Source organism: Pleurodeles waltl, chromosome 1_2, assembly GCF_031143425.1.
Source record: "Pleurodeles waltl isolate 20211129_DDA chromosome 1_2, aPleWal1.hap1.20221129, whole genome shotgun sequence".
NCBI classification, from domain to species: domain Eukaryota; kingdom Metazoa; phylum Chordata; class Amphibia; order Caudata; family Salamandridae; genus Pleurodeles; species Pleurodeles waltl.
The window spans coordinates 509198418-509225194 of record NC_090437.1 but is presented as its reverse complement, the minus strand read 5'-3'; the positions used below and the strand labels follow the sequence as shown (position 1 = coordinate 509225194).

At 42.4% G+C, this 26777-nt stretch overlaps 1 protein-coding gene across 1 annotated transcript in view; it reads right to left on the bottom strand.

Moving 5' to 3' along the window:
* The window catches only part of BDH2 (3-hydroxybutyrate dehydrogenase 2), a 189014-nt gene that overhangs the window by 23826 nt on the left and 138411 nt on the right, over nt 1–26777 (bottom strand). The window contains exons 7-9 of the mRNA XM_069241530.1: nt 22757–22870; nt 14589–14647; nt 9204–9296 (exon numbers count right to left, since the gene is read on the bottom strand). Coding sequence (XP_069097631.1) covers nt 9204–9296; nt 14589–14647; nt 22757–22870 — 266 coding nt within the window. The remainder of the gene's footprint in view (nt 1–9203; nt 9297–14588; nt 14648–22756; nt 22871–26777) is intronic.

Sequence of the window (26777 nt, the reverse complement as noted above, 5' to 3'; positions counted from 1 at the left end):
CTTATACGCCAGGTCTTATTGATCCAGATCAGTCTAGTTTTATCCCGAATCGACTGTGCGGCAACAATACGAAGCGCCTTCTGCATTTGTTAGATAAAATTGATAGATCCCGTAGAGAGGCGCCTTTTCTCTCTATTGACGCTGAAAAGGCATTCGATAGGGTTCACTGGCCATACTTATTCCGGGTTCTGGAGCGTTTTGGTTTGGGCCCAGGCTTTAGATCCTGGATCCAGTGTGCCTATCGGTCCCCTAGAGCTGCGGTTAGAGTTAATGGCGTGCTTTCTAGGCCGTTCTCGGTGGGGCGGGGGACCAGGCAGGGGTGCCCGCTTTCCCCCCTTTTGTTTGCGTTATATATGGAGCCCCTGGCACAGCACTTGCGGGACAGTCCCTCGGTTTCTGGGGTGAAATTTGGCAGAGACCACCATCTTATTACTTTATACGCTGACGATGTTATTCTTACACTCGCGGAGGCGACAACCTCTTTGCCTGCGCTTATGGAGATACTAGGTGACTTCAGCCAGGTTTCAGGATTTAAAGTGAATATGCAGAAATCTCAGGTTCTTGGTCTGTTTCTGAGCGCTGATCATGAGAAGGATCTGAAGGCTCGATATCCCTTTACTTGGTCGTCCTTACGCCTTTCCTATCTCGGGATTGAGCTGGCGACGTCTGCTGTTAAAACGGCGAGTGTGAACTATGTGAAGCTGGTTCGCGATGTACGAAGTGACCTAGAGTTCTGGGGGAACCATAAACTGTCTTGGCTGGGCAGGGTGGCTGCCTTCAAGATGACAATCTTGCTGCGAATACTGTATATGTTTTAGGCTCTTCCATTAGCCCCACCTCCTCGGACAATTGCCACCCTGCAGTCGGCGATCTTGAGATTTGTATGGGAGGGTCGTCCGGCACGCCTTCCACGGCAGGTTCTATATCGTCCCAAGGGCAGCGGGGGTTTGGCGATACCATGTCTTCTGAGATATTTCAAGGCTACCAGCTGCGCTTTCTGGTGGAGTGGAGTCGCGCTAATACGGAGAAACATTGGTGTTTTATGGACCAAGCGGTGGCGGGCTCCCATTTAAGGAAGGAGCCTTGGCTCCGGCGCCGACATAGGGCGGGTGGCCTTTATTCTTCCCCGATTACTGGTACAACGTTACGAGTATGGGACGCGGTTGCTTGCCGTTTAGTGCTGACTTCCTTTCCGTCCCCTATGACCCCTATAGGCGCGAACACTGACTTAGAGCCGGGACTTCGGGTGCAGGGCTTGAGACGCTGGTATGAAGGGGGTTGCAGGAGAGTAGGGAGTCTAATTGACGAACGAGGGGTGTTGTCCTTCGATCAGATGCGAGAGGCCTATGGACTAGTGGAGGCGGACAGACTGATGTATTACCAGGTTCGACACTGGGCTCTCTTACCGGCGAACAGAGCTCTGATAGACAGGCCTCTTAAGCCATTTGAGAAATGGCTTTTCCTAAAGAAGGATGATAAGAGAATCATCTCGGAGCTGTATCGGCTTTTGCAAGGGGAAGGCCGCCCGCCTAAGTCAAAAGGGCAGTTGCGATGGGAGAGGGAGTTGGAGAGAGAACTCTCAGATGAAGAATGGGACAGCATATTCTATAGAATACACCACACAGCATATAATACAGCTGGGACAGAGACATCATATAAAGTCGATTCATATTGGTATTACACTCCAGCGCGGGTGCATGCATGGAACCGTGATAAGTCGGATCTTTGCTGGAGGGGGTGTGGAGCGACAGGTACGCTTACGCATTTGCTTTGGCACTGCCCCAAGCTGCATTATGAGTGGACTGGTTGGGGGTTCCGCCGGGTGTGATCTTCCGACTTCGAAAGAGACTGTTGCTTGAAGATTTGAGACTGCTATTGTGCTGATATTAGCATTACGTCCCTTGATGAGCTGTGTTTGTATGTTGTTTTATTTGTCTTTAAATACAATAAACAGATTTGATCCTAAAACTAACACACAAGGAGTGCACTGTGGTTAGTTCTCATGAGAAATGGGGAGCTTACAGGCTACAGGAAGAGCAGTGTTACCAGAGTAGCTTGAGCAGATAGATTTTGCGTCAGGGTGAGAATCACTATTGAGAGAGATTTTTCAATAAGAGTAAAAGCAATATATATTACTCTGTAGGAAAGGATTGCAGGCCTAACTAACGCTGCATATAAACAAGATTTTTCCACTCAAAGCTTGCACAAATACATGCACTTGACAAAAAATATTAACTTTAGTAAATTTCCAAGTCTTTTGTTCATTCTTTTTGCTTATTTTGACATCTGTCATGGCCACAAGTATAACATTTCAAGACGCAAATGCCTTATAGTAACAAGAGAAAATATTAATGCCTTTGATCTGTCTATTTAGCCTAAGAAATGACTTTCTGCAATGTTAGATTAATCTAATCTCAAAATGTTTCTTTATGAATAAGGATTTGCAAGAAAGATGTGCGAGGTGTGGAAATGACATTATCCTGACACTATGATGTATTCACATAACTGTTCTTTCTTTCATAGAAACATACAGATGGGAACGGTACCCGATGTAGTGCTGCTGTTTACAATTTAGTTAAATGTATCGCATATTTAGAATGTTCTTTGTTAAAACTTGCAATCTCAACAGAAGCTGTCCTGTTCACACGAAGACTTCACAATCATATTGGCCGAGATGAAAGATTATCTATGAGACGGTTATACATTGTTTCAATGTTAAAACTGTATAATAAGAGGAGAGAGATTCTCAGATCTTCCATTCGTGCCACCATGCTAGGCTGAGATCCTGATGCTTCTATTCTTTGCAGACAAATGGTCCTTGAGGGCTCACTGATTCTGACACTTTTTGATTCATTTTGTTCTGCCTAAGCTGCTTGAATCTGTTACTGAACAACTCTTCTGAACTGTTGCTTTCACATTTGAGACGAAAACTCTTTATGGGGTTTCTGTTGAATTATATATTCTGAAACTATATTATAGAATAGGATTTAGATCTTTATGGGACATGCTATATACTTTGCTCTGTAAATTGCTATTGATGTTGATTGATTTATTAATATAGATATTGATGAGCTAACTTATTTTAAAAACTCTTAAAATATAATCTGAACTCTCTTTATTGACTACATAAATGAAATGACATTGAATTATTGAGTATCTTAAATGTTTTGATTTGCAGCTTCTTCCTTTCTTACTTGTCTCTAAGGTTCATTGCCTCGGGGTCCAGTAACAGGCGGAGATAATTAAATATTTACTTCAGGTCTCCACTCCTCCACTATGAATGAACTATCCTACATGGGTAGTGTTGGCAACAGCTGGTATCCCTGTGCCACAATTCTACTGCACACCAAATGGGTAACTACATTTTTCCTGTTGGGACTTGGCTTTCTTAAAGTAGTGAGGGCAAGCTATAAAATCTAAAATGTACTCCCCTTGTTGAGAATGGCTAGACATTTTGACACAGATTTAACACTCGATATCTAAAACATCAATGTACAGCGTATGCTTTATCTTTTAAAAGAACAAATGACTATTTAATGGTAGCTAGCTTTACAGACCAGTCCATTTTATTTGTACACAGAATACCAGAAGGTGCTAGAACTTTCTCAGGCAGCAGACTCTCAAACATTACCATTGCATCTATTAATCTGTGCACCTACTAAAGCTTCTGGAACACTGGCCTCACGGCTAATGTTATCCTATTGTGCTGCATTCTGTTCAACATAGATATCTTTATAAATACTCGAGCCCCTAGTCTTTTCCAAAGACTTCTCTCGCAAAAGATTTTGGTTTGTGCACAGGATAGAGAGGGATGGACTTTGGAGCCCAACCTGGTTCCAGATCAAGTTTTGGCACCACATTTGGTAACTCAATGGGCTAGGTTTCTGTAGGAGGCTGGCCTGGTTTGTAGTGGATACCTAAGGTACTTACACCTTATACCAGGTCCAGTTATCCCATATTAGTGAGATCTAGTCAGTGTCTAGAAGCCAGGCTGCCTAGGGGTAGCTATAGGCAGAGCAGCCAAGGCTGAACTAAAAGACATGCAAAGCTCTTGCATGTCACTGTAGTCACACAGTACTTACACACATGAAAGACAATACTCAGTGTTACTAAAATAAAGGTACTTTATTTTAGTCACACAATGCCAAAACTACTTTGTAGGCTATACTCCCGTAGGCGGTAAGTAAATCACACAATATATACACCAGTAACCAGAAACAGGTAAGTACACAGTAGGAAAATAGTGCAAATAGTGAAAAACACCAATGGTTGCAATGGACCTAGGTGGAACACAAACCATATACTAAAATAGTGGAATGCGAAAGTCGGTTTCCCACCTAGGCAAGTGTAGTGTGTAGAGGGGCGCTGGGAGAGTAAGAAAACACCAAAGCTAAGTAAAATACCAGAGCCCAGTAGAGCAGGAGTAAAGTACAGCAAGTTTCCTCAGAACACACTAGAAGTTGTGATAAAGAAGCATGCAAAAACCTAGCAAGACTGCAAAACACCTACGATGGATTCCTGGACCTGAAGACCTGCGGAGAGAGGAGACCAAGTCCAAGACTGCTGAAGAGTCCACGGAGAACAGGAGCCCCTGCTAACCCAGATGAAGGTGCAAAAGTGAAACCTTTGGATGGAAGAAAAGTCAGAGATGCAAAAAAGAAGACAGCTGCGAGTTCCTACTTGGTGCAGAAGATGTCCCACGTGGAGTAGATGGATGCAGGCTTGTTTTCGTCACTGGATTCCGCCAACAAGCCTTGGCTCACGCAAGAGATGTGTCTGGTGGGAAAAGGCGCTGCCGGGGCCTGAGGAGACAGAGAGAGCCCTCAGCACTTCAGAGGGCCCTCAGAAGACCAGGCTGCACTCACAGGAGTCCCAGGACATGGGGACAAAGAAGTTGCAAATCCCAGTCGTCGCAGCACTACACAAAGGGATCTCACGCCACCAGAGAACAACTCAGGGAGCTGAGCGTTGCAGGATAGAGTGCTGGGGACCTAGGCTAGACTGTGTATGAAGGATTCCTTGGAGAAGCGCACAGAAGCCCTAGGAGCTGCAAAACACACAGTGCACAGGGGTACTGTCTGGCACGGGAGGCAGGCTCTTACTTCTGCCAAATTTGGACATTTGGAGCTTTGGACAGTTAGGATCACTTCGGTCCACCACCTGTGAATCGGGATCCATGCTCATCGTCAGGAGAGGAGACCCAGAGTACCTGTTGCTGCAGAGAGATGCCTGCTGAAGCAGTGAAGTGACTCCGTCACCCCATGGGAGATTCCTTCAATTCTTCTGGTGCAGGAGGAAGGCAGGCAGTGCATGACCTGGAAATTGTTGCAGTTGCTGGCAGGAGCTGGAGTTACAACGTTGCAGTAGCCGTTTTGGATACTTTGTTGCTAGTTGTGGAGTTCCTGGAGCAGTTCTGCGGTTGATCCATTGTTAGAAGGTGAAGCAAAGGATACAGAGGAGTCTTGCTGGAGTCTTGCAATCAGAATCTGAGGACACACCCAGAGGAGAGACCCTAAATAGCCCTGAGAGGGGGATTGGTCACCTAACCAGGTAAGCACCTATCAGGAGGGGTCTCTGACGTCACATGCTGGCACTGGCCATTCAGATGCTCTCAGAGTTCCCTGACCATCCTGAAAACAAGATGGCCGAACCCATGGACAATCTGGAGGAGCTCTGGGCACCACCCCTGGGGTGGTGATGAACAGGGGAGTGTTCACTCCCCTTTGTCTAGTTTCACGCCAGAGCAGGGACTGGGTGTCCCTGAACCGGTGTAGACTGGATTATGCAAGGAGGGCACTATCTCCCATGCCTGTAACACCTATTTCCACAGGAAGAGGGTGTAACACCCCTCTCCTAAAGGAATGCATTGTTCTGCCTTCCTGGGATTGCGCTGCTCCAGCCCCAGGAAGGCAGAAGCCTGTCTGTGAGGTGACAGCAGCTGGGGCTGCAGTGGAAACCTCAGAAGGCTGGTATGGCAGTACTGGGGGGCCATCGTGGAGTCCCCAGAGTGCATGGGATTGTGCAACCAATACTGGAATGAGTATTGGGGTACAATTTCCAGTTGTAAGACACCTCACATGACCATATTCGGAGTTTCCATTGTGAAGCTACATATATGTATTGGCCTATATGTCGTGCACACTTATAATGGTGTCCCCGCTCTCACGAAGTCAGGGAAAATGGGCCTGGATGACGTGGGGGCACCTCTGCTAGTGTAGGGTTGCCCTCACACACGGGTACTATGCATCTAGCCTACAGGGTCTGAAGGTTAGATATATTGGTGACTTATAAGTGACCTGGTGCAGTGAAAATGGCTGTGAAATAGCGCTTACACAATTTTACTCAGGCTGCAATGGCAGTCATGAAGAAGTGTTTGTATGAACTCCTTATGGGTGGCAAAAGAAATGCTGCAGCCCATAAGGATCTCCTGGAACCCCAATGCCCTGAATACCTAGGTACCATATACTAGTGACTTAAAAAGAGGGGGGTCCAGTGTGCCAATTTGGAGTGAAATATGGGGTCACTAGACTATAGTGACAAATTTAGAAACAGAGAGAGCGTGAGCACTGGAGTTCTGAATAGCAGGACTCCAGTGACAATTTAGAAAACAGTGCAAGTGCACTGGCAAGCAGGACACAAACCATAAGCACTGGGGTTCTGAGTAGCAGGATCCTAGTGACACAGTCAAAACACACTGACAATAAGACAGAATTTGGGGGTAACATGCCAAGAAAGATGGTACTTTCCTACAGTTTCAATAGCCAATAAAAATAAAAAAGATTTGGCCATAAACCCAACATTCTCCTATAATGGGCAATGGGGTCAGAGGTATGGGTCAGTGGTACCTGATTAGCACACAATCTAATGTCACTGAAGTTATGCAACCAGTTAAGGACCCAACTGGTTCTAATTTCTTTCAATGGGACTACATTTTAAGTATTTGTATCTAAAAGCCATAGTGATGATTTTCTGGACCTTGTGTGCTCACTGCATTTGGTTGTTTTATCAGTTCATACTGAAACTAGCCCGTAGGGATGGGGCATGACTTTAAAAGTTAATACCACTGACCTATACAAGAGTGATAGATGGTCAGAACAGGTGTGTAACCAGAATGACTTTTTCCAACCAACAGAAGAGCTCCACATGTAGTTAGTAGGAAGGCAGACTGCCTGTTGGTCCTTCTCTACCCAAGAAGCACGAATGAAGGGTGAGAAGCAGTCCAACACATGTTCTACTCCTGGTGAGATGTGTTTTTCGTTCACTGGTGGCTGCATGCAGGCGTCCTCAGTGTCTAGAACATATACCATGTACTTTTCAAAGGGTCATGTTCATATCCTCCCTCAGTAGCAAAGGCATGAAGTGAGAGCCAAACAAAGGACACTGTTTTATTCCAGTTGTTTTCTCTGGCTCTGAAGGCAAGGGTCACAGGTCACTCTAGTCTCGACTAGCCCTAAGTGCTTTCTGGTTACACTCAAGACAGCACTCCTCTTTCCATTGTCTTTGGAACCAGCAACATCACTGGAGAAGGAAAGTGGGAGGGAGTTTTGTGGGGCGTTGTTTGGTCTTCACTCAGTGGTCTTAAAAGATGATATTCAGGCTCGATATGATTACTTAATCTAGCTCCACCATTTGCTTCCTTTAATTTCACTGTAACTATGGACTGCTTCTAACTAGAATGTGGCAACATTAACACTGCAGCACAATCGTACAGAAATCTGTACCGAGGATCAAAGATTGACTGCTGCCTGCCTTTGGTGAAGCAGGTTGTCTTTTCATGGAGAAAGAATCTTCTCTTCCCCAGCAGCATTTGCTATTCTAAAATAACAACTAAGTAAAGAAGTAATATAGAAAGAGGCGGAAAGAGAGGAAGAAGAGATGGGAAGCGAGAGAGAGAATGGGTGTGACATAGAAAGCCAGATGTAGTGGAACACATAACAAGGAAAAACATTGACAGACATAAGAATACAGTGATTAAGAGAGGCAGAGCCAATAAGATAAGTTTGCCGAGTTGCGCTCTACAGCCTACCCATGCATTTACTTCAAGAGCAAGAGAGATACACAAAGAAGAACCTCAGACTGTCTGCAAACACAGTTCCTAGACTTGATAATATTTGACTCATGAGACAGAGGCATATTTTGGACAGCATCAAGTAGCTGAACATTAAATTCTAAAAGCGGCAAGCATTTGCAATGCAATAGAATAGGTCTCCCATTTTCTAGAGTTAGAGCTATTGGCATTGTAAATCCAGAACTGGACTTTAATTGGTCAACCCTGTCTTATAATTTAGTCTTTTGCTGCCTTGTTTTGGTGGTCACTAGTGGTTACTGACATCAGAAATCACAAGCCCTTGAGGAGAGATGAGAGGATGATTGCACTACCTCGAGTTGTGTAAAAGTCTGAACAGAAATTGGAAAATAAGGCTGGAAATTATTTAATTTTAACAGAATGAAAAGTCTTGCAAGCATTCTTAGCTCACATTTTAATGAACAGAGCGGCCTGAGAAGATTTATGGCCCCAATAAAGGAGATAAGCAATGCCCTGTGTGGCGATGTCCTGAGTGCTGGCAGGAAGGGGCCCTGGAGAGAGAAACATGAGATGCGATGCGAGGCTAAGCAAGTTTCACATCATTGCTTCTAGGTTTAGCTACATTCTACCAGAAAGGGCATTTTATGACTTTCGTGAGCAGTGAGCTAAACGACCTGATGTTTCTTTTGTAAAATAAGCTTATTTTAGGAACCAGAGGTAAACGAGGACAGCACTGGAATAAAGTCAAAACAGATGTCAGCGACATGGGAGGAGACAGGAGGAACGGAACGCTGCAATAAAACGTAGGCAGCTACCAGCCTAAAACACCTACAGTGAAAGGGGACCATCAAAGAAATAACAAAAATAGTCAGTCAGGGCAACAGATAAAGAAACTACGGTAGTTGGTCACTGCTCTGAAACAAAAAAAGGAGGAAGAAAAAGGCAGAACTGGCCACTATAGAGCAAGACTTTTTTTAGGACACTGCAACCAACAAATGAAATCGCTTTAGCCACAAGAAGTATACTAAAAGTATACTAAAAGTATACATGAGGTCTTATGCTCGACCTAAAAAAGGACAAATCGGGCAATAATACACAAAGTATTACCCAAAATCCATATGCACAAATCAAAAGTGTGCACATACATGCACGGGAAACCAGACATAACTTTGCTCACCTCATCGGAAGCCAGATACACACAAAGGTGAGCCACTTCTTCTGCTGTTGCCATTCTTCCCGTTCTTTGTCTGGCGAGGAAATCTTTTAGTGCCTAAAATATGAAAAGAGATTGTAAATAGATACAAACGCTCACTTTACTGCAGCAGGCAAAAAAACGGTTCTTGGAAGCAGCAGCTAACTGCGTTTATAACTAGGTCTTTAGCAGATGGCAGCTTTCTTCAATCTTTGAGAAATAGGTAAGCACAGTAGAAGCAAAACGACATCCAATGTCTTGTCTCATAACAAGACTGACACAGGTATGATGGCCAAAGAACTAGAAAGAGGCAGAAGTATAACATACTGGAGTTGTGAACCCACACACATTCAAACACACTCCTGGTTGATTGTATGTATATTTGCCTCCTTTGGAGAGCACCTTTGCCTTCCTCTTTAACAGCACTGCCATTTATTAGTCATTAACGCACACTATATGGGATCCTTGTTTGAGTTTTTCACTCATAAATAAGATTTCAAGCAGCATTTCCTATGGCTTTATTGAAGTGTTTCAATCTTCCCGTTCAATTTACGTTATATATTTCTTTTAACCATTATAAGGCATTCTGAAAAACAGAACACACTATTTTACACTAGATCCCAGGTATACACAGTAATATACAGGATCTTCAGTAGCTAGTCCAAATGGAGCCTACATTGATAATTGGCAAGTTCTCTGGTACCCACGTTCAATATGAATGTAGGTTCTGCAAAGAGCAAAAGAAGTGCAGAAGTCAGCAATTACACGAGGATGTCATCAGAAAGCTCCTACTTCATTGGCCTGTCACCCAATGCTTAATTTGTACAAACAAGTGCCAGGGCCCTTGTCAGGAGGCCACTGCAGTTTGCACCACCCATTGGCCTGTCAATGACAAAACAAACACAGCTGCTAACCATCACATCCTACAAGTATAACAATTCAGACTAATTCAGGCTCCCAAAGCTATAAGGATGGCATGGGCAGAAGGTATCAGTCATTTTTAATGTATTTTAACTCAATAAACAACTGTTATTGTGTCTGTCCCTAATGTAGACAACAGCACCACCATGTGGCAGACTATCATAAGGGCTGTGTTGACAGTTAAGTGCTGGTACGGAGCACTGGAAACCAACGACTCAAATTAAGCACTGCTGTCACCCCCCTTTAGGGATCCTACGTCCACCTATGAACAAGGATCAGTGAGGTAGGTGGGTGGGTCTGACCGAGAAAGACTGAGCGTAACTCAACAAACCCTTTAGTTTCTGGTGACAATGGCCCTTGCATTTAAGCTTTGAACAGTAATGATATTTGTGTTTTGACCACTGACTCCACGTTGCACTTAGCCTAGTAACACACCGTCAAATTAGTGACGACCATCTTCATTTTGCCTATTGACTTTATTTTAGCATTAGCCACCACCACGTTAAAAGCTGCAAGTATTTTTCCATGCCCACGTTATGCAATGTGCTTTTTGCTCATGTTTTTATTCTGTGTGTTCTTTCTCTTCAAGGGCTTAGGATGATAAGAGTGTGCTAGGATGATGTTTATGATGTGGCAGGGAACCGTTTTGTTTTGAGAGAGGGCACCTTGGGATTTTGGCCAATTCTGACGTGTTCCTTTCAAAGCTGACCTGAAGTAGCCAGCATTTTTGAATAACCAATTGCGAAGCGAGAGGGGGGTTCTAGAAATCTCCCCTATGGCTTGTTTAAGGTATATAATGGACCCGGGACTGGCAGTGGGAGGATTCAGAGACTTCAGTCAGGACTGAGACGTCAATGCCTGACATCCCGTGAGGGTAGAACTCTCTTTTTCTCCAGACAGCCGATCTTGGAGTCTATGGTTTGAAGCTACTCACAGAAAGATGAAGGAGCAACTGTGCCCCATGGTGATTAATTTTTACTAATTATTTGCTTTGCATTGTGTACGAATAAATATATCTATATAGGTACCTGTATCTTTGCATGTATATATTTTCTGTTTATAGATTGAAGATTCTTTCTACATGTTTTCATTTTATTGTTGTGCTCATTTTAAATGTGCACTTTCGATTGTACTGACCTTCCGTTAAGAGCCATGCTGGGTGATTTATTAAATGTATTTCCTAGACTTAGAGGTGCATTCCAGAGGTTCTTTTTAGTGTGTGTGTATGTGTTTCAGCTCGGTCATTAGTGAAGCAAAACAGACAGCTAGACAAATCCTTTATTATAATTAATCAATAAATTGTCTTAAGGTAATGCTTTCAAGTACAATCAGATCTGAATGAAGACATGCTTTGACCAGACGTTGGCAAGACATGCACCACTAGAAACTTTGATAACTTAAACTCATTTTGACTCAAGATATTTTGTTTGATCTAAAAATAAAACAAAATATGGAATCATCAACTTTTTCAAAAGCAAAGCTTTCTAAGGTTTGTTTTAAGTTTAGAAAGTTGGTTCTTTTTTAAATCTGTTTATTGACGTTTCACCAGTTCTACTAGATTACTGAAAGTTTAAAACTATCTTGCATTTACCATTTCAATTTGATTATAGTTCCTGTTTGCAACTTTAACTATTGTTTTAAAAAAACACCCCTAGAAACTTTTTATTGGAAGAATTCCAACCTTTCGAAAATTCATAGAAAATATAAGATTTTCCATCTATCTGATCAAAATGATCAAATAACCTTCAGCAATTGTCTAAATATTTTAAACCTTTTGAAAACATCCTTTACTTTGTTGACTAATATAATAAAAAAAAAAAAAAAAAGCTCCTCTAACAGGTTTGGAGACATTTAAATAAACTAAAATATAAACTGCACAAGTGCAAAGAGAAAGAAACTCTTCATTAATTTACTCTTGATGATCATGCCCTCTCAGTAAAAGATTTAGAAGAATTGACTTGTCCTTGATAAAGAACAGTCAATGGCTAAGACATTATCAAAGTACCTGGAGGTGAACTCTGGTTGGATCAATGTCAGAGTAAAGGGAAGTCTGCAGGAGAAGTAGGGCATCATTCAAAATACATCCCATAGAAACTGTTCAACGAATCATTAGATACTGATCCCAGTTAAGCAACAGAGCAGCTTCATCAAGCGTGTCAAAAGCCTCTGCCTCCGAGGACTTCTTCAAAATCTACTGCATTAAAGTTTAAAATTACAAACAAATTCAGTTTTGAACATGTTACAGGAGGCTGTTGATGTAATAATATTTTCGCTTTATGGACAAGCCAAAATGGACTAGTTGTTGGGCGTCGACAATAAAATTCTGTTAATAAGAGGTAAGCCATATTATGAGCAAGTGGCATGAGAAAATGCACATTTTCTCTGACCCAAATTAAAGTCTACAATTTGTGATGCTTAAGCAAAAGATTTATTAAGCAGTTTTTCACTCAATTCATATTATGTATATAATATTGTACTGTTGTACATGGTATATTGTTATAATTCTTTATATTGAGGGGAGCAAGTAGCAGTTCTGAAAGGTTGAAGGAGTGTGTTGTAGTATCCCTTAAGTTTGAATCCTTATCAACCAAGGTAGGATGTGCTTTATGGACAACAGTGGGAAACCCACTTTGTAAATCAAATTAATAAAGAACCTGTTCTACGTGGTAACGCCCAGCTTGTTGCCATACTCCACGAAGGACATACGACTTCTATTGTGCATGCTATAAAAGATCTTTGTGATAGCAATACATTGATTGTTGACTAAATCCCCTGAAATACATGCCTGGAGAGCAGATCTCCTTGAGTGGGCAATTGCAGATGAAAAATATATAAAACATACACGGAAGGACGAGAAGGTGGCCATCTGGGGAGAAATGCTTAGTGATGTACCAGAACCGTTAGGGATGGACTCTATGGGGGAAAATACTGTAGGAAGTTAAGAACTGTGATGTTGTTTTGATATACGTGGGAGATGTATTCCTTTTAGGAATAATTTAAAATATTTTTTTAGGAAGGATGGGGTATTCTGGTAAAGTCCACTAACAAGCTCTATTGTTCACTTTTGAACTTAGTTTTCAGGACTAGACCAGTCAAGTGTTTGAGTAGTATGTTACATTGACAAGTTTGCTTAACTGACTTCCTTGATTCGAGCAGAGATTACCAAAGATGCTGCTTATTCATCTTTCTGACACATTTTGGTAAACTAAACTTTTCTGAAGTAGCACGTAATCCTGACACGCTAAACACGTTTGCTTTTCAGTTGGTTAGACAGCTCGAATGGGCAAAAATGGTAACAGAAGATGCAGCAGACCACGACAAGCAGTAGGCAAAGGTCAAGAGGGTGAGGAAGAATTTAACAAAGTTTAGAAACATTACCGGTCTTCAGGTTCCAGAAAACGTTAACAGAAATCACTACACTGCTTTATTATTATATTCGATACAGTAACCAAAGCAGAGACAACGTTGTTGAAACAGCCAGGTTTTTTGTTGGATCAAATAATTTGTCACAAAGATGTCAATGTAGATGGTAGTATACTGAAGGGTCTTCGGTGTGCACTTTTTCCTTGTCACGTCTCCTTGGTTCGGGTAAACAGCTTATGTAATTCCTCATGCATAACATTAGGGAAACGTCCTTTAACATTCATTTTAACAATTTCATTGCAAGATGGTTTATTTTGCCACCTGCATGTATAAATATGGAAAATTGGTGCACTTTACCCATAGCAGATGTGAAAACAAAAGTGGGTAGCGAAAGAATAACAAATGTCAATGGGAATACCCATTCTTCTGATATTCCAATGGGAATAGACTTCTACAGATCCAAAAAAAGGTCTATGTGCATTGGTTATGCACAATTTGCAAAATTACCACACACATTTATGAGACCTCCATATGCGTAACAAAGGGGTCTATGGCTTTATGAATGGACAGTTTTATTATGCAGGTGCAAATTATAACTTTTATTTGAGATAAAGTACACAGAGGACAAGTTTACTTTCACACAATATTTTAACATTTTCATAAAGTGGAAAAAGCTAGCAATTCATTAATTACCTAGTCACAGAAACATAAAAATTTCTCTTCGACATGACATCGGGTTTCATCATCCACAGAATATTGCAGGGAAACTAATTGCCAGAACAGTAAGCAATATTTTGAGGGCTTGAGAGCAAGTGTTGCATTTTGAGATGCCAATTCAAGATGCTGGGTCATCAAAATACAGAACATACTGGGAATTTGTTAAGAGTTGCGTTCAAAGGACATAAATCCTTAGTTATAGAAAAATGTAGTATAATATTTATTATATTTCTTTCTCTTCAACGAATTATAATGAAAACACAGAATGATAAGCAGTTAGCATGCATCTACAAACATATTTTGGCCTTGTGGTCTATTTTTGTGGAAACCAAAAGCTCAATAAGAATGATATCTGTATATTGGTCTTACCTGTTCTGGATCAGGCCTTGCTTGGATCCTTTCCCGTAGAGATGGAGTATCAACAGTTCCTATACAAGGTTTGAAAAATGCACTTTATTCCATAGCCGAGGGAGTATTACATTGACAAAGAAGTAATTTCTGCCAATTTTGTGACCAAGTATTTTATTCTAGGACCTACTGTACAAAAGGAATTTCAGAGAGTCCAAATCTAATAGGCGTGGCCTTGACAAGATGGTGCAATGGTTAATTTAAGTATTTTATTGCAAACATAAAAATAAAAAAATAAAACATGCTGTCACCTGCACGTAGCCAACTTATGCTTGTAATATGAATTTAAACAGCATTCACTAATGTAGCTATTTTACAAGTGAATCACATGGGATATTTTTGAAACAGGACTTTCAATTGCACCACACGTTTTTAATTCTGTCTGGTCTTTGAGACAGCTTTATCTATCTCACTAGAAAGTTTTTTGTTTTTTATTTTACAAAATAATATTTAAAAAAGCTAAACATATAGGGGTTTTGGTAAATAAGCTTCATTCATTGGTCTGTTAAACTGTCTTTACCATTTTGCTTCTGCCCACCACTGTATACAGCATTGGGCAGTGGGTCAACCCTCCTTACCCACTGGCTCCTTTTATTCTGAGTAACTTCACAAAGTATTAGGCCCATTGCCTTTCTCTCCAGATCTTTGGTGTTTATGGCAGCAAACTCAGCATACAAACACAGAGATACAGAGAGAGAGAGGAAGATTGGAAAGGATAAGACAAGAACGCGGAACAGGAAAATAATTGGGGGGGGTTTGAACATTCTGCAAGGGTCGCTTTTGGCTCCCAGTCTTGCTCTACCCTCAAAATACTCATTTACCTTAACTTCCACCCCCCACTATCATTTTTAAAAGAAGCAAATGAGATGTGAATGACTGTCTGATTAAGCATGTGGGAGAGTGTCAGTCTGCATGATAGCTGGAGGGAGCAGAACTGTAATTGATTTTTCACCTTTTTTATTGTGCGAGTAGGAATAGATATTTTGTTAAAGCATGTGGCTAAGATTAATAGTGTCTGGTTTCTTGTTTTTGTTATGAGGTATAACAGTACATTAGGACATGCTCACTATCTGGCAATGGAAGACAGTAGATTTTATGCTAGACTGTAGATAAACATTTTATGGAAATGCGGATGTGCATGTTCTTCATTGTTGAGGTAATTCAATACATTGTACATTATATATTTCGGTACTGGATGTTTGGGACAGTGCACGCAGAGGTGGTAGATGAGGCGTACGTTAACTTTTGAATGTCATGTGTTTTGACATTTTGAGCAGCTGCCAGAATTACACCCTTGTCAGCCGTACTTTCTTTTTATTTGCAATCTTTTCAGGGTGCTTAATTGTGTTTTATAGTTTTATGGTTTATCTTATATTTGAAGCAAACGTAATTCAGAAAACGTCTTGTTAGGTATTGCAAATACAGTGATGGATAGCTGCCCTCTATCTTGGCCCTCCTTCCACTTATGGGAAGGAGGACCAGGGTAGCTGTCAGCTCGGCAGATGCCCTGTTCGCAGTAGCATAAGGACAAAATGTTCATTTGTGACATTTAACCCACCTCATGGACGAAGTGAGGGGGGGGTACTGCATTTTTAAAACACTTTACCTCGTCAACCTACAATGTTTCATGTCTGGTGGTATGAGTGGCCTTTGAGTATGGTCAAAGGTGACAGACTATTGGAAATTAGCCTTGGCACAGTTCTTTGGGAACCGACTTAGGTTCACACAACTTTGGGTACTGCAGTGCGAGGGATAGAGTAACAATCTTCGGGGACCAGCCATGTACCACAGACCATTAGGAATGGGTCTTAGCGATACTATTTGGCATTTGTCATGCCTATGTCTCTTCCAGGCCCACATTCTCAAAATGCTTTGCCCCCAATGGGCTATGTGCTCCCACTCCAGAACACAATAGCTATCACACAATTAACCTGAATAAAGCCAAGTGGAATACATCACCATGACATAAGGGATATTATTAACAGATCTGCCACAATGTACGTTGTTTGGCAGCAAAGCATGATGTATGACGTTTTCACAGATTGTCTGCATCAATGGAGTTGTTCTGCACTCGAGACCCAATTTTATGCAGTGGCTGGCGGAAGCAGAAGTCGCTTAAGGACCATTAGGTGGGCAGTCAACTGCCATCCCTGTCCCCTGTTGGCAAAGCTTCATTAAATATAATAGTCATACTGTCGACAGCAGAAGCATACATTTCCGTGCACGCTTCCAAGGGATTGCCACAGATCTTTAATATCTGTTGAACAAAACTATCATTCCAAAAGTCAAATCATTTAGCTTACATGAGGTCACATCAGCTCAAAAGGAATTTGTGCCGTTATGCTCACAATATGCACTTGGGCGCCAATACTACCACACAAGTAGGAAATGACAGCTGGGACTAGATCATGGGTACTTGCAACCATTTTCACAGGGAAAACAAAATTTGGTTTGTGATGTGACCGGGGGCCGCAAAGATGCTAGGCGGGGGCAGAGGGTGCAGCATGGTGGGTGAACTGCATAGTGTGAAACCAGAAAACCTGGTATGAATCCTAGCTTCCCTACTTTAGCAAAATGTGTGATCCTAGACAAATCTTTTATTTCACTTTCCCTCCTTTTTGTTCATTAGTGCATAGAAGAGAACCTCAAAATACTTGACTTCAGGATGTGTGCTGTGCAAAACCTCCTCCTGTGTTTAATTTAATAAACTATACTGTTCATGTGTAATAAGAACGCAGGCCACCCATAGAGTGCCCATAACAACTGACTTGCCTCTTAGTTCACTATTGGCATTGTTTTCAGGGTGGGGGGGGTGAACGTTTCTGGATTTATGTTTGAAAACCATCACTTTAAAAAGAAAATACTTCTCAATGCATTGATATAATCTGATGTACTAAGTTGAAACGACTCTGTATGTTAATGAACTACAGTTTTGATTTTTGAAGAGACCTTATTATATTTATACAATTTTGCTGCAGTATGTCTTTAAAAATGAAGGCTTTCTTAAAGGTGCAGGACAACCTATAGTTACTTCCTTTTTGCCTCCAATTATCATTTAAATAAAGGGTTTCCTTTTATTTAACATATTTTTAATCATTGTGGAGTTTAAGTAAACAGCAGCCCAGTCCTGCTGTTAAGCAGGGGGCCGCATGTAAAGGTCAGGAGGGCCGCATGCGGCCCCCCGGGGCCGTACTTCGAGTATCACTGCACTAAATTATCCAACACATCACCAACAACATAATGTAAAGTAAATGGCCCAGTGTAACAACATGCGAAATGCCATGGCGCTCTAATGATCTTATCGGTACTCACAATAGAAAACTAAAGCGATCTGCAGCCAGATGCAAAAATGGCGCTAGACGCAGCTGCAATGGCCCTAGTCTAAACGATTTACACAAAAGGACAATCTAATATGCCCTTGTGGGCTTGGGTAACTGTAATTAGAAAAGTAAACGTGCCAATAAGGGCTTTACTTTAACACAATATAAATATGTCCCATGGGCAAACTCAACTTCCTTATTTCAGTGTTCCCAAAACTAAACGCGTTCCTTTGGCATTGCTGAAGTAAGGAAGATGAATTTGCCGCTCCGCTCATGCGACATATTTGCCCTTTGAGAAACTGCTGTCGCCGTGTAAAGATTTCTTGAGAACATTTGTCTTGATTATACGAAGTTCAGCTTTTAAATACGGAAACATTTCTACTGTACCGATTGGCTTGTGAAGAAACTCTCTAAACACTGCGCTATCTCAAATCGGGCCTTGAGTTGGCCTTAAAGGGGTTCGTCACCCTCATTCAAAATAATTAGTACTTATGATTGTCTCACTGATCTATTACAACTGAGACTGAAACGTCGACGCATAACCAAACTTTCTTTTACAAAATACGGTTATTGTTGAAGAGCCTTGTATTTTTTTATGGACAGTCTATAATTGTCTGTAAGGAAGTGGGCATTTTGCATTTCGACCTATGCTGCAGAACATCTCAATTGTATTCTGAATATACATTGTCTATGTACATTGAGATTCATGTTTTGAACCCCTGGATTTGTGTGCTGATTATTTCTATTGGTCTTGAAACACAAGTTTGAAAACACATAAACCTGCATATTCACTTCTTTAGTGTATAGGTTAAATAAATATTCAATTCAGTTGGGGTATCATTTCTGGACACAATAAATGTATTACAAAAATTCTTTGTTGGCACATTTATTCAAAATGAGATACAAGACCAAAAAACAGAGAAACATTTGCCTAGCATGCTACCAAAAAGCTCTACATGGATATACACAATGAGATTGTTTACTTGGGGCTGGCAAGGGACTACAGTCTTGAATACTTCATCTTATCAATTATTCAAAATTAAAAGCACAGAAAGAGTAGGTTTAGGGTCAGTCTTCTTCATTAATTTGCTTTAATGTTGTTTTCGTGGCTTGCTCTTGCTTGGATGGACTGCACATCAAGGCCATTGAATGCTATGGATTTTTACACTGTCCCATTTTTTGTAGCCATTAGGTTTTGGTGATGGGGCCATCAATTAGTCATTTTCAGGGTTGAGCCTGTGAGTGCATGCGCTAGCTCATGCGTTTCGCTTGCGAGACTGTTGTGTTCAGTACAGGGTTTGGAGCCCGCCTGTCGCTCACCATTTGTTGGTTTGCATAGCACTCTCCTTTACAGCCTCGTAATTCGTCAAAGCACTTCTGGCATCACTTCGTTTCTCTGTGTGGAGCAGGGGTCAAGCACTAATTAAGTCAACTTAATTAGTGCGAGTCCGCTGCTCCCGACGTGATCGAGGTACTATTTCTTGTTTTTAATTTCGGGTGCCCTGTAAACAGAAGGCTTGTGACTGGCAAAAACATGTCCAGCAAGCACAAAATTGCAAAGTGTTATTTTTTAAAGCTAACTTTGTTATTTTGTTAAGTCGTCTTTTGTAAGTTTCTTCTCATGTTTTCTTTTGTTTTCGCTCGTGGGCGCTGTTGTCAAAAGATGACAATTAACTTGTTGGAAATACGTGAGACCTTTTGCATTGCAAATGCTTGTTTCATTGTAGATGTCAGTAGTGGTTTGAGATCCAGCCTATGTTTTTTTTGTATATTTCCTTGCTGATTTATTACATTTTTGTCCGGAATGACTTGCCTTTTAGATGCTTTCACCCCTCATTAATGCACCGGGGTATTCACTAACTGACATTTCCCTTAACAAAAAGACAAGACTGTTTAGCTTGGAGAACGCCTGTTTTTAATTTTCTTTATATATTTCTTAAAGCATTACAAAGCATAAGCCAGCACAAATGGTACATTAGAAAAAGCATATCTTAAGTCTCAACTCAAGAACTCACAAATCCAGGCATGAGTGGCAGCTAATATGCTACACCCATTTGTGCCTGTTCAGGCCAGGCCAGTTATATCACTGGTAAGGCCATGACACATGATTTACAATCAATCGTTTGAATGCTGCATCACATTAGTTCAAATCTATCAGCTTCCGCGGAGTTTCTATATGTTGAGAAAGCATTGAACATTGTGGACCCATGTCTTGCAATTGTGAAGGTCAACAATATATTCCCTGTAATCCTATCTCAGTATTCACAGGTGCATTATAAAGTCCCAATGTCTGCCATCCTCGGTAATACCCACATACCCAAGACTGTGATGTCACTCATAACTCAGCTGTGAGTTTTGGCTCATGTTCAAATGTCTTATGCACCCCAGTAATGTGGCGTACACCTCTAACATAAAATTACAAACTATCAAATCCTGAAGCCAACTGTTTACTGTAGACAAATGGACTGTGCATCTAGGATATTGCCACCCTCCTCTTTGATAACAATATTGCCAAAGGCACAGATCTCCTGAATGTTTTAAGAAGTTTGTGGACACTGTCGGACATGAGTGGCAACCAATCTTATCTACCATAGCAGACAGACTAACAAGCAATTCGTTTAAAAAAGCGCACCAATTCCTGAGCAGTTTCAAGCCAGCTGCAGATTACTAACCCATGGTTAACTACAGCTGGGGCATCAAGTACCCACTTCTGGGGAAAAGGGAAATTAAATGCAGTGTAAAAATTGATTGTGTTTTAAACGCAGCAATAAAGTCAGTAAGGTTTTAATCTGTCTCTAATGTTAGTTGAAGTCACTCTAATACGGAAGCAGCAATCCCCCAAACAAATAACCCTTTATGGCGTTCGAGCATCCCACTGCGCCCTAACCATCAATGGTGAGCATTTTTACTCTCCAGTCCAGCAGGATATAACAGAGAGACAATCGCTGCAACTCCTGAATTCTCCGATCTGTGATAATATCGCAATGTCTAGCACTTCTATAAGAAATGTGCCCTATCACGCTGATGGCCCCACTAGAAGCAACTGCTTCATTTAGACCTGCTAAGCACCTCGTTCCCAATGGACTCAACATTTATAGTCATCTCAGGTCGAATGTGAAAGAAAGCAGGATTGTATGCCAACGAGATCGCCAGAAAGGACATGACGAGAGACTTAAAAACCACACCACATTCATACATGCAACAGTAGGTATCTACACATTTATAAATGGCGTGCAAAGAGAACCAGGAGTGATCAGTTCCATCTCTCTACTACCTAAAGGCCTCACTGTGAGCTCTCTGTTAACTCTGTGGGAAGATACCATAGCTGAAGTTAAGGATTCTGGCCATACTGCCCCATGAGTTAACTGGGACTATGAGCGAAACACTTCAGAATAGGGAATAATGTACAGATTGGTAGTCAACATTCCAGACCAGGACAGTTTTATCATTGGAAGGACCATCACACATGATTTATGAACATTCTTGGGAACTCTAAATCACATTATTTAAAATTTGCCATCTTATGCGGTGTTTCTCATTGCCAAAAATAATTTCCATGCTTTTGCTCTTGGTTTAGTAAGGCTGCAGGCTCTTCAGTGTGTGGCTTCATGTTTATCTACTTGGCGTCCCCATGCACGTACGATGCCAAACTGTTTCCAGATACATATACCACAGATGTACATTTTTACAGCATCCCAGATGATACTGGTCCTTGGCATGAAAATTATTCTCAATAATTCAGCTATGGATCTCTAATCTCAGATTTACAGACTACGCCCTACAAACCTTCTACAGGAAAATGCCACCGCTGTCTAGTGTGAATTCTTACAATAACACTCAGTGTAATTATGACTGGGGAGTGATCTATAAATCTGCTGGGGAATTCATCTGCACTAGTAACCCTTTAAAGCACACCCAACATACATCAGCTAGTAATCCATGTGTGACATGATATGAAAGACAGAGTAGCATATACCGTATTATGAGCATGGTCTTGTGTTCATATGTCTATCAAGTCAGAACTTAGTGGAAGATGACCTCAGCTTCCACTGATTGCTGCGTAGCAGCTTGTCGGAATCTGCCAGAATCGGGAGTAGTTTTGTGTAGAGGGACACCCCACATAATATTGTAGCCATTCAACGCAGTGCACGTCAACAATACTGAACCATAACACTCTGGAGAGTCCCTGGCATACCCTGCACTATCATAGGTCAGCCATTTGGGTCTGCTGGGTAGCAAAGGGTCACTTTGTTTGTCTGACCCTGAGATGGGATCCTGTACCTTTGTGGTCCCCGGGGCACGGACTAGCCAGTGTTTGAAATGTCCTCGTGCTTACTCAAGGGACAAGTCTATGTCTCTACAGGGCAGCCAGAATCTTCTGATCTAGGCTCTCACAGAAGTAGGTTCTGTACATAAATGATTTAACTTTGTATAGTCAAGTTTTTGATGGTTGGAGATGGCCTGAGGGTTCTTACACTGTGGCTTTTTACAGCAGTTCCTTTCTTACTTTATGGTGGGTTCTGTAATCTATCAGAATAAGAATGCTAAAACTGTGTAGCTCTACACTAGCTGATTTAGAAGAGATGCACATACAAGTTTGAGAATTGGCCACTAAAGTACTGCCATGGCCGTTATATCTCATTCAGTAGCTGTGATTTTACTATAAATCTCAGTTACATTAACTAATGCTGTGTTCAAAATGCTGCATTACAATAGAGTAGTAGATCTAAGAAAATACAATATCTTCTGTCACATATACAATGTGTAAATACTTTATTTAGAAGAGCGTTCCAGAGACTACTTGCATACCTGGGCATATGCAGTTGCACCTGATGCCTTGATCAATAAAATCAACTGCCACTGATTTTGTAAGTCCAATCACAGCAGCTTTTGATGCACTGTACACAAACCTGTTGACAACACCTATCCAAATAAACCAATAAATACAAAATTAGTTTGTAATCAGACACAAAAATGATTTGTATTTTACTTGAAAATTCATTGGGAATGCAACTTTAGAACATCAATATTTTCACTTGTAAAGTACATGTGAACATTAAAGTCTTCTGCAAAGCAATTCAGGAGCAACAGATGGAGATGGCGTGGAGGACAAAAGAGGGTTTTATTTACTATGGAAGCAAAGCCCTTTGTTCCCTGAATCATCTTGGAAAACAATGTTGAGAATATAAGTCTTGCTATGTTATGGTAAACATAGTTCTAAACTTCAGGAACACCACAGATCTCCTGGCTCTAAAATGTAAGCTGGACAAACAAAAAAAGAAACCAGAAGCAGAGCCCTGTAAAAAAGTAGTTGGGTACCTTAGAAAGAAGTTGATGCCTGTCTGAAAAGACAACTCTTAAGAGAACATCTAAATGCCAGGAGATATTTTTCATGGTGAATTGTGTCAGATAGATAATTCTAGAACTCTTTTGAACAAATTGTAAATTTACAGCCACCCTTTCACTATTTATTAAACCTAGGTACAAGAAGACGATTGGCTGAAGCAGAACATGGAGTCCTATCAGGAAGATACATTTTGAATTGACTACTGACAAAAAGGAACCTTATCAAATACAGTTGCGTACACCACACAGACAGCCTTAAAGTGAAGGTAGAATGGTAAGCGGATAACGCAGGGCTAACCTAGCAGCCCTTGTAGGAAAGTACCATCTTGCCTGGCATGTCACCCCCATTTTCACTGTATGTATGTTTGTTTTTGCCCTTGTGTCACTGGAATCCTGCTAGGCAGGACCCCAGTGCTCATAATGTATGCCCTGTACGTGTTCCCTGTGTGGTGCCTAACTGTATCACTGAGGCTCTGCTAACCAGAACCTCAGTGTTTATGCTCTCTCTGCTTTCTAAAATTGTCACTGCAGGCTAGTGACTAATTTTACCAATTCTCATTGGCACACTGGTACACCCATATAATTCCCATGTATATGGTACATAGGTACCAAGGGTATTGGGGTTCAAGGAGATCCCTATGGGCTGCAGCATTTCTTTTGCGACCCATAGGTAGCTAAGACAATTCTTACCCAGGCCTGCCGCTGCAGCCTGAGTGAAATAACGTCCATGTTATTTCACAACCATTTTTCACTGCACATAAGTAACTTGTAAGTCACCTATATGTCTAACCCTCACTCGGTGAAGGATAGGTGCCAAGTTACTTAGTGTGTGGCCACCCTGGCACTAGCCAAGGTGCCCCCACATCGTTCAGGGCAAATTCCCCGAACTTTGTGAGTGCGGGACACCATTACACATGTGCACTACACATAGGTCACTACCTATGTGTAGCGTCACAATGGTAACTCAGAACATGGCCATGTAACATGTCTAAGATCATGGAATTGTCCCCCCAATACCATTCTGGTATTGGGGGGACAATTCCATAATCCCCCAGGTCTCAAGCACAGAACCTGGGTACTGCCAAACTGCCTTTCTGGGGTTTCCACTGCAGCTTCTGCCAACCCCTCAGACAGGATTCTGCCCTCCTGGGGTCTGGCCGCCCAGTCCCAGGAAGGCAGAACAAAGGATTTCCTCTGAGAGAGGATGTTACACCCTCTCCCTTTGGAAATAGGTGTGAAGGGCTGGGGAGGAGTAGCCTCCCCCAGCCTCTGGAAATGCTTTGATGGGCACAGATGGTGCCCATCTCTGCATAAGCCAGTCTACACTGGTTCAGGGATCCCCCAGCCCTGCTCTATCGTGAAACTGGACAAAGGAAAGGGGAGTGAGCACTCCTCTGACCTGCACCTCCCAGGGGAGGTGCTCAGAGCTCCTTCAGTGTGTCCCAGACCTCTGCCATATTGGATTCAGAGGTGTTGGGGCACAATGGACTGCTCTGAGTGGCCAGTGCCAGCAGGGGACGTCGGAGACCCCTCCTGATAGGTTCTTACCTCTCTTAGTAGCCAAACCTCCTTTCTTGGTAGCCAAACCTCCTTTCTTGGTAGCCAAACCTCCTTTTCGGGCTATTTAGGGTCTCTCCTCTGGGCTATTCCTCAGCTAACGAATGCAAGAGCTCACCAGAGTTCCTCTGCACTTCCCTCTTCGACTTCTGCCAAGGATCGACCGCTGACCGCTCCAGGACGCCTGCAAAACCGCAACAAAATAGCAAGACGAATACCAGCAACATTGTAGTGTCTCATCCTGCCGGCTTTCTCGACTGTTTCCTGGTGGTGCATGCTTTGAGGGCTGTCTGCCTTCCCCCCTGCACTGGAAGCCAAGAAGAAATCTCCTGTGGGTCAACGGAATCTTCCCCCCGCTAACGCAGGCACCAAAATTCTGCATCACCGGTCCCCTGGGTCCCATCTCATCCTGACGAGCGGGGTCCCTGGAACACAGGAGCTAGGTCCAAGTGTCTCCCACAGTCCAGTGGCCCTTCTGTCCAAAGTTGGTGGAGGTAAGTCCTTGTCTCCCCACGCCAGACAGCAAACCTGTGTACTGAGTGATTTGCAGCTGCTCTGGCTTCTGTGCACTTTTCCAAGAAGTCCTTTGTGCACAGCCTAGCCTGGGTCCCCAGCACCCCGTCCTGCAGTGCAGAACCCGCTGAGTTGGACTCCGACATCGTGGGACCCTCCTTTGTGACTCGGAGTCGACCGCTGTCCTCAGATCTTCCAAGTGCCTGCTCTGGTACTTCTGCGGGTGCTGCCTGCTTCTGTGAGGGCTCCCTGACTTGCTGGGCGCCCCCTCTGTCTCCTCCTCCAAGTGGCGACATCCTGGTCCCTCCTGGGCCACAGCAGCACCCAAAAACCTCTACCGTGACCCTTGCAGCTAGCAAGGCCTGTTTGCGGTCTTTCTGCGTGGGAACACCTCTGCAAGCTTCATCGCGACGTGGGACATCCATCCTCCAAAGGAGAAGTTCCTAGCTCTCTTCTTTCTTGCAGAACCCCAAGCTTCTTCCAACAGGTGGCAGCTTCCTTGCACCCTCAGCTAGCATCTCCTGGGCTCCTGCCCACTCTCAAGACTGTCGCGACTATTGGACTTGGTCCCCTTGTCTTACAGGTACTCAGGTCCGGAAATCCACTGTTGTTACATTGCCGGTGTTTGTTCTTCCTGCAGAATCCCCCTATCACGACTTCTGTGCTCTCTGGGGGTAGTAGGTGCACTTTACACCTACCTTTCAGGGTCTTGGGGTGGGCTATTTTTCTAACCCTCACTGTTTTCTTACAGTCCTAGCGACCCTCTACAAGCTCACATAGGTCTGGGGTCCATTCGTGGTTCGCATTCCACTTTTGGAGTATATGGTTTGTGTTGCCCCTATACCTATGTGCTCCTATTGCAATCTACTGTAATTTTACACTGCTTGCATTACTTTTCTTGTTATTACCTGCATAATTTTGGTTTGTGTACATATATCTTGTGTATATAACTTATCCTCATACTGAGGGTACTCACTGAGATACTTTTAGCATATTGTCATAAAAATAAAGTACCTTTATTTTTAGTACTTCTGTGTATTGTGTTTTCTTATGATATTGTGCATATGACACCAGTGGTATAGTAGGAGCTTTACATGTCTCCTAGTTCAGCCTAAGCTGCTTTGCCATAGCTACCTTCTATCAGCCTTAGCTACTAGAAACACCTCTTCTACACTAATAAGGGATAACTGGACCTAGCACAAGGTGTAAGTACCTCTGGTACCCACTACAAGCCAGGCCAGCCTCCTACAAAGGGGACCTCCAGCGCTGGCGGTCGCTACCCCTCAATATTCTGGGTCGAATTGCATTGTATAAAATGATGGTGCTTCCTCGGCTTCTCTATATGCTTCAAAACTTTCCACACCATATTCCTAAGAGGTGGTTTAATGAGATGGAGGCGGTGGCGCAGTGGTTC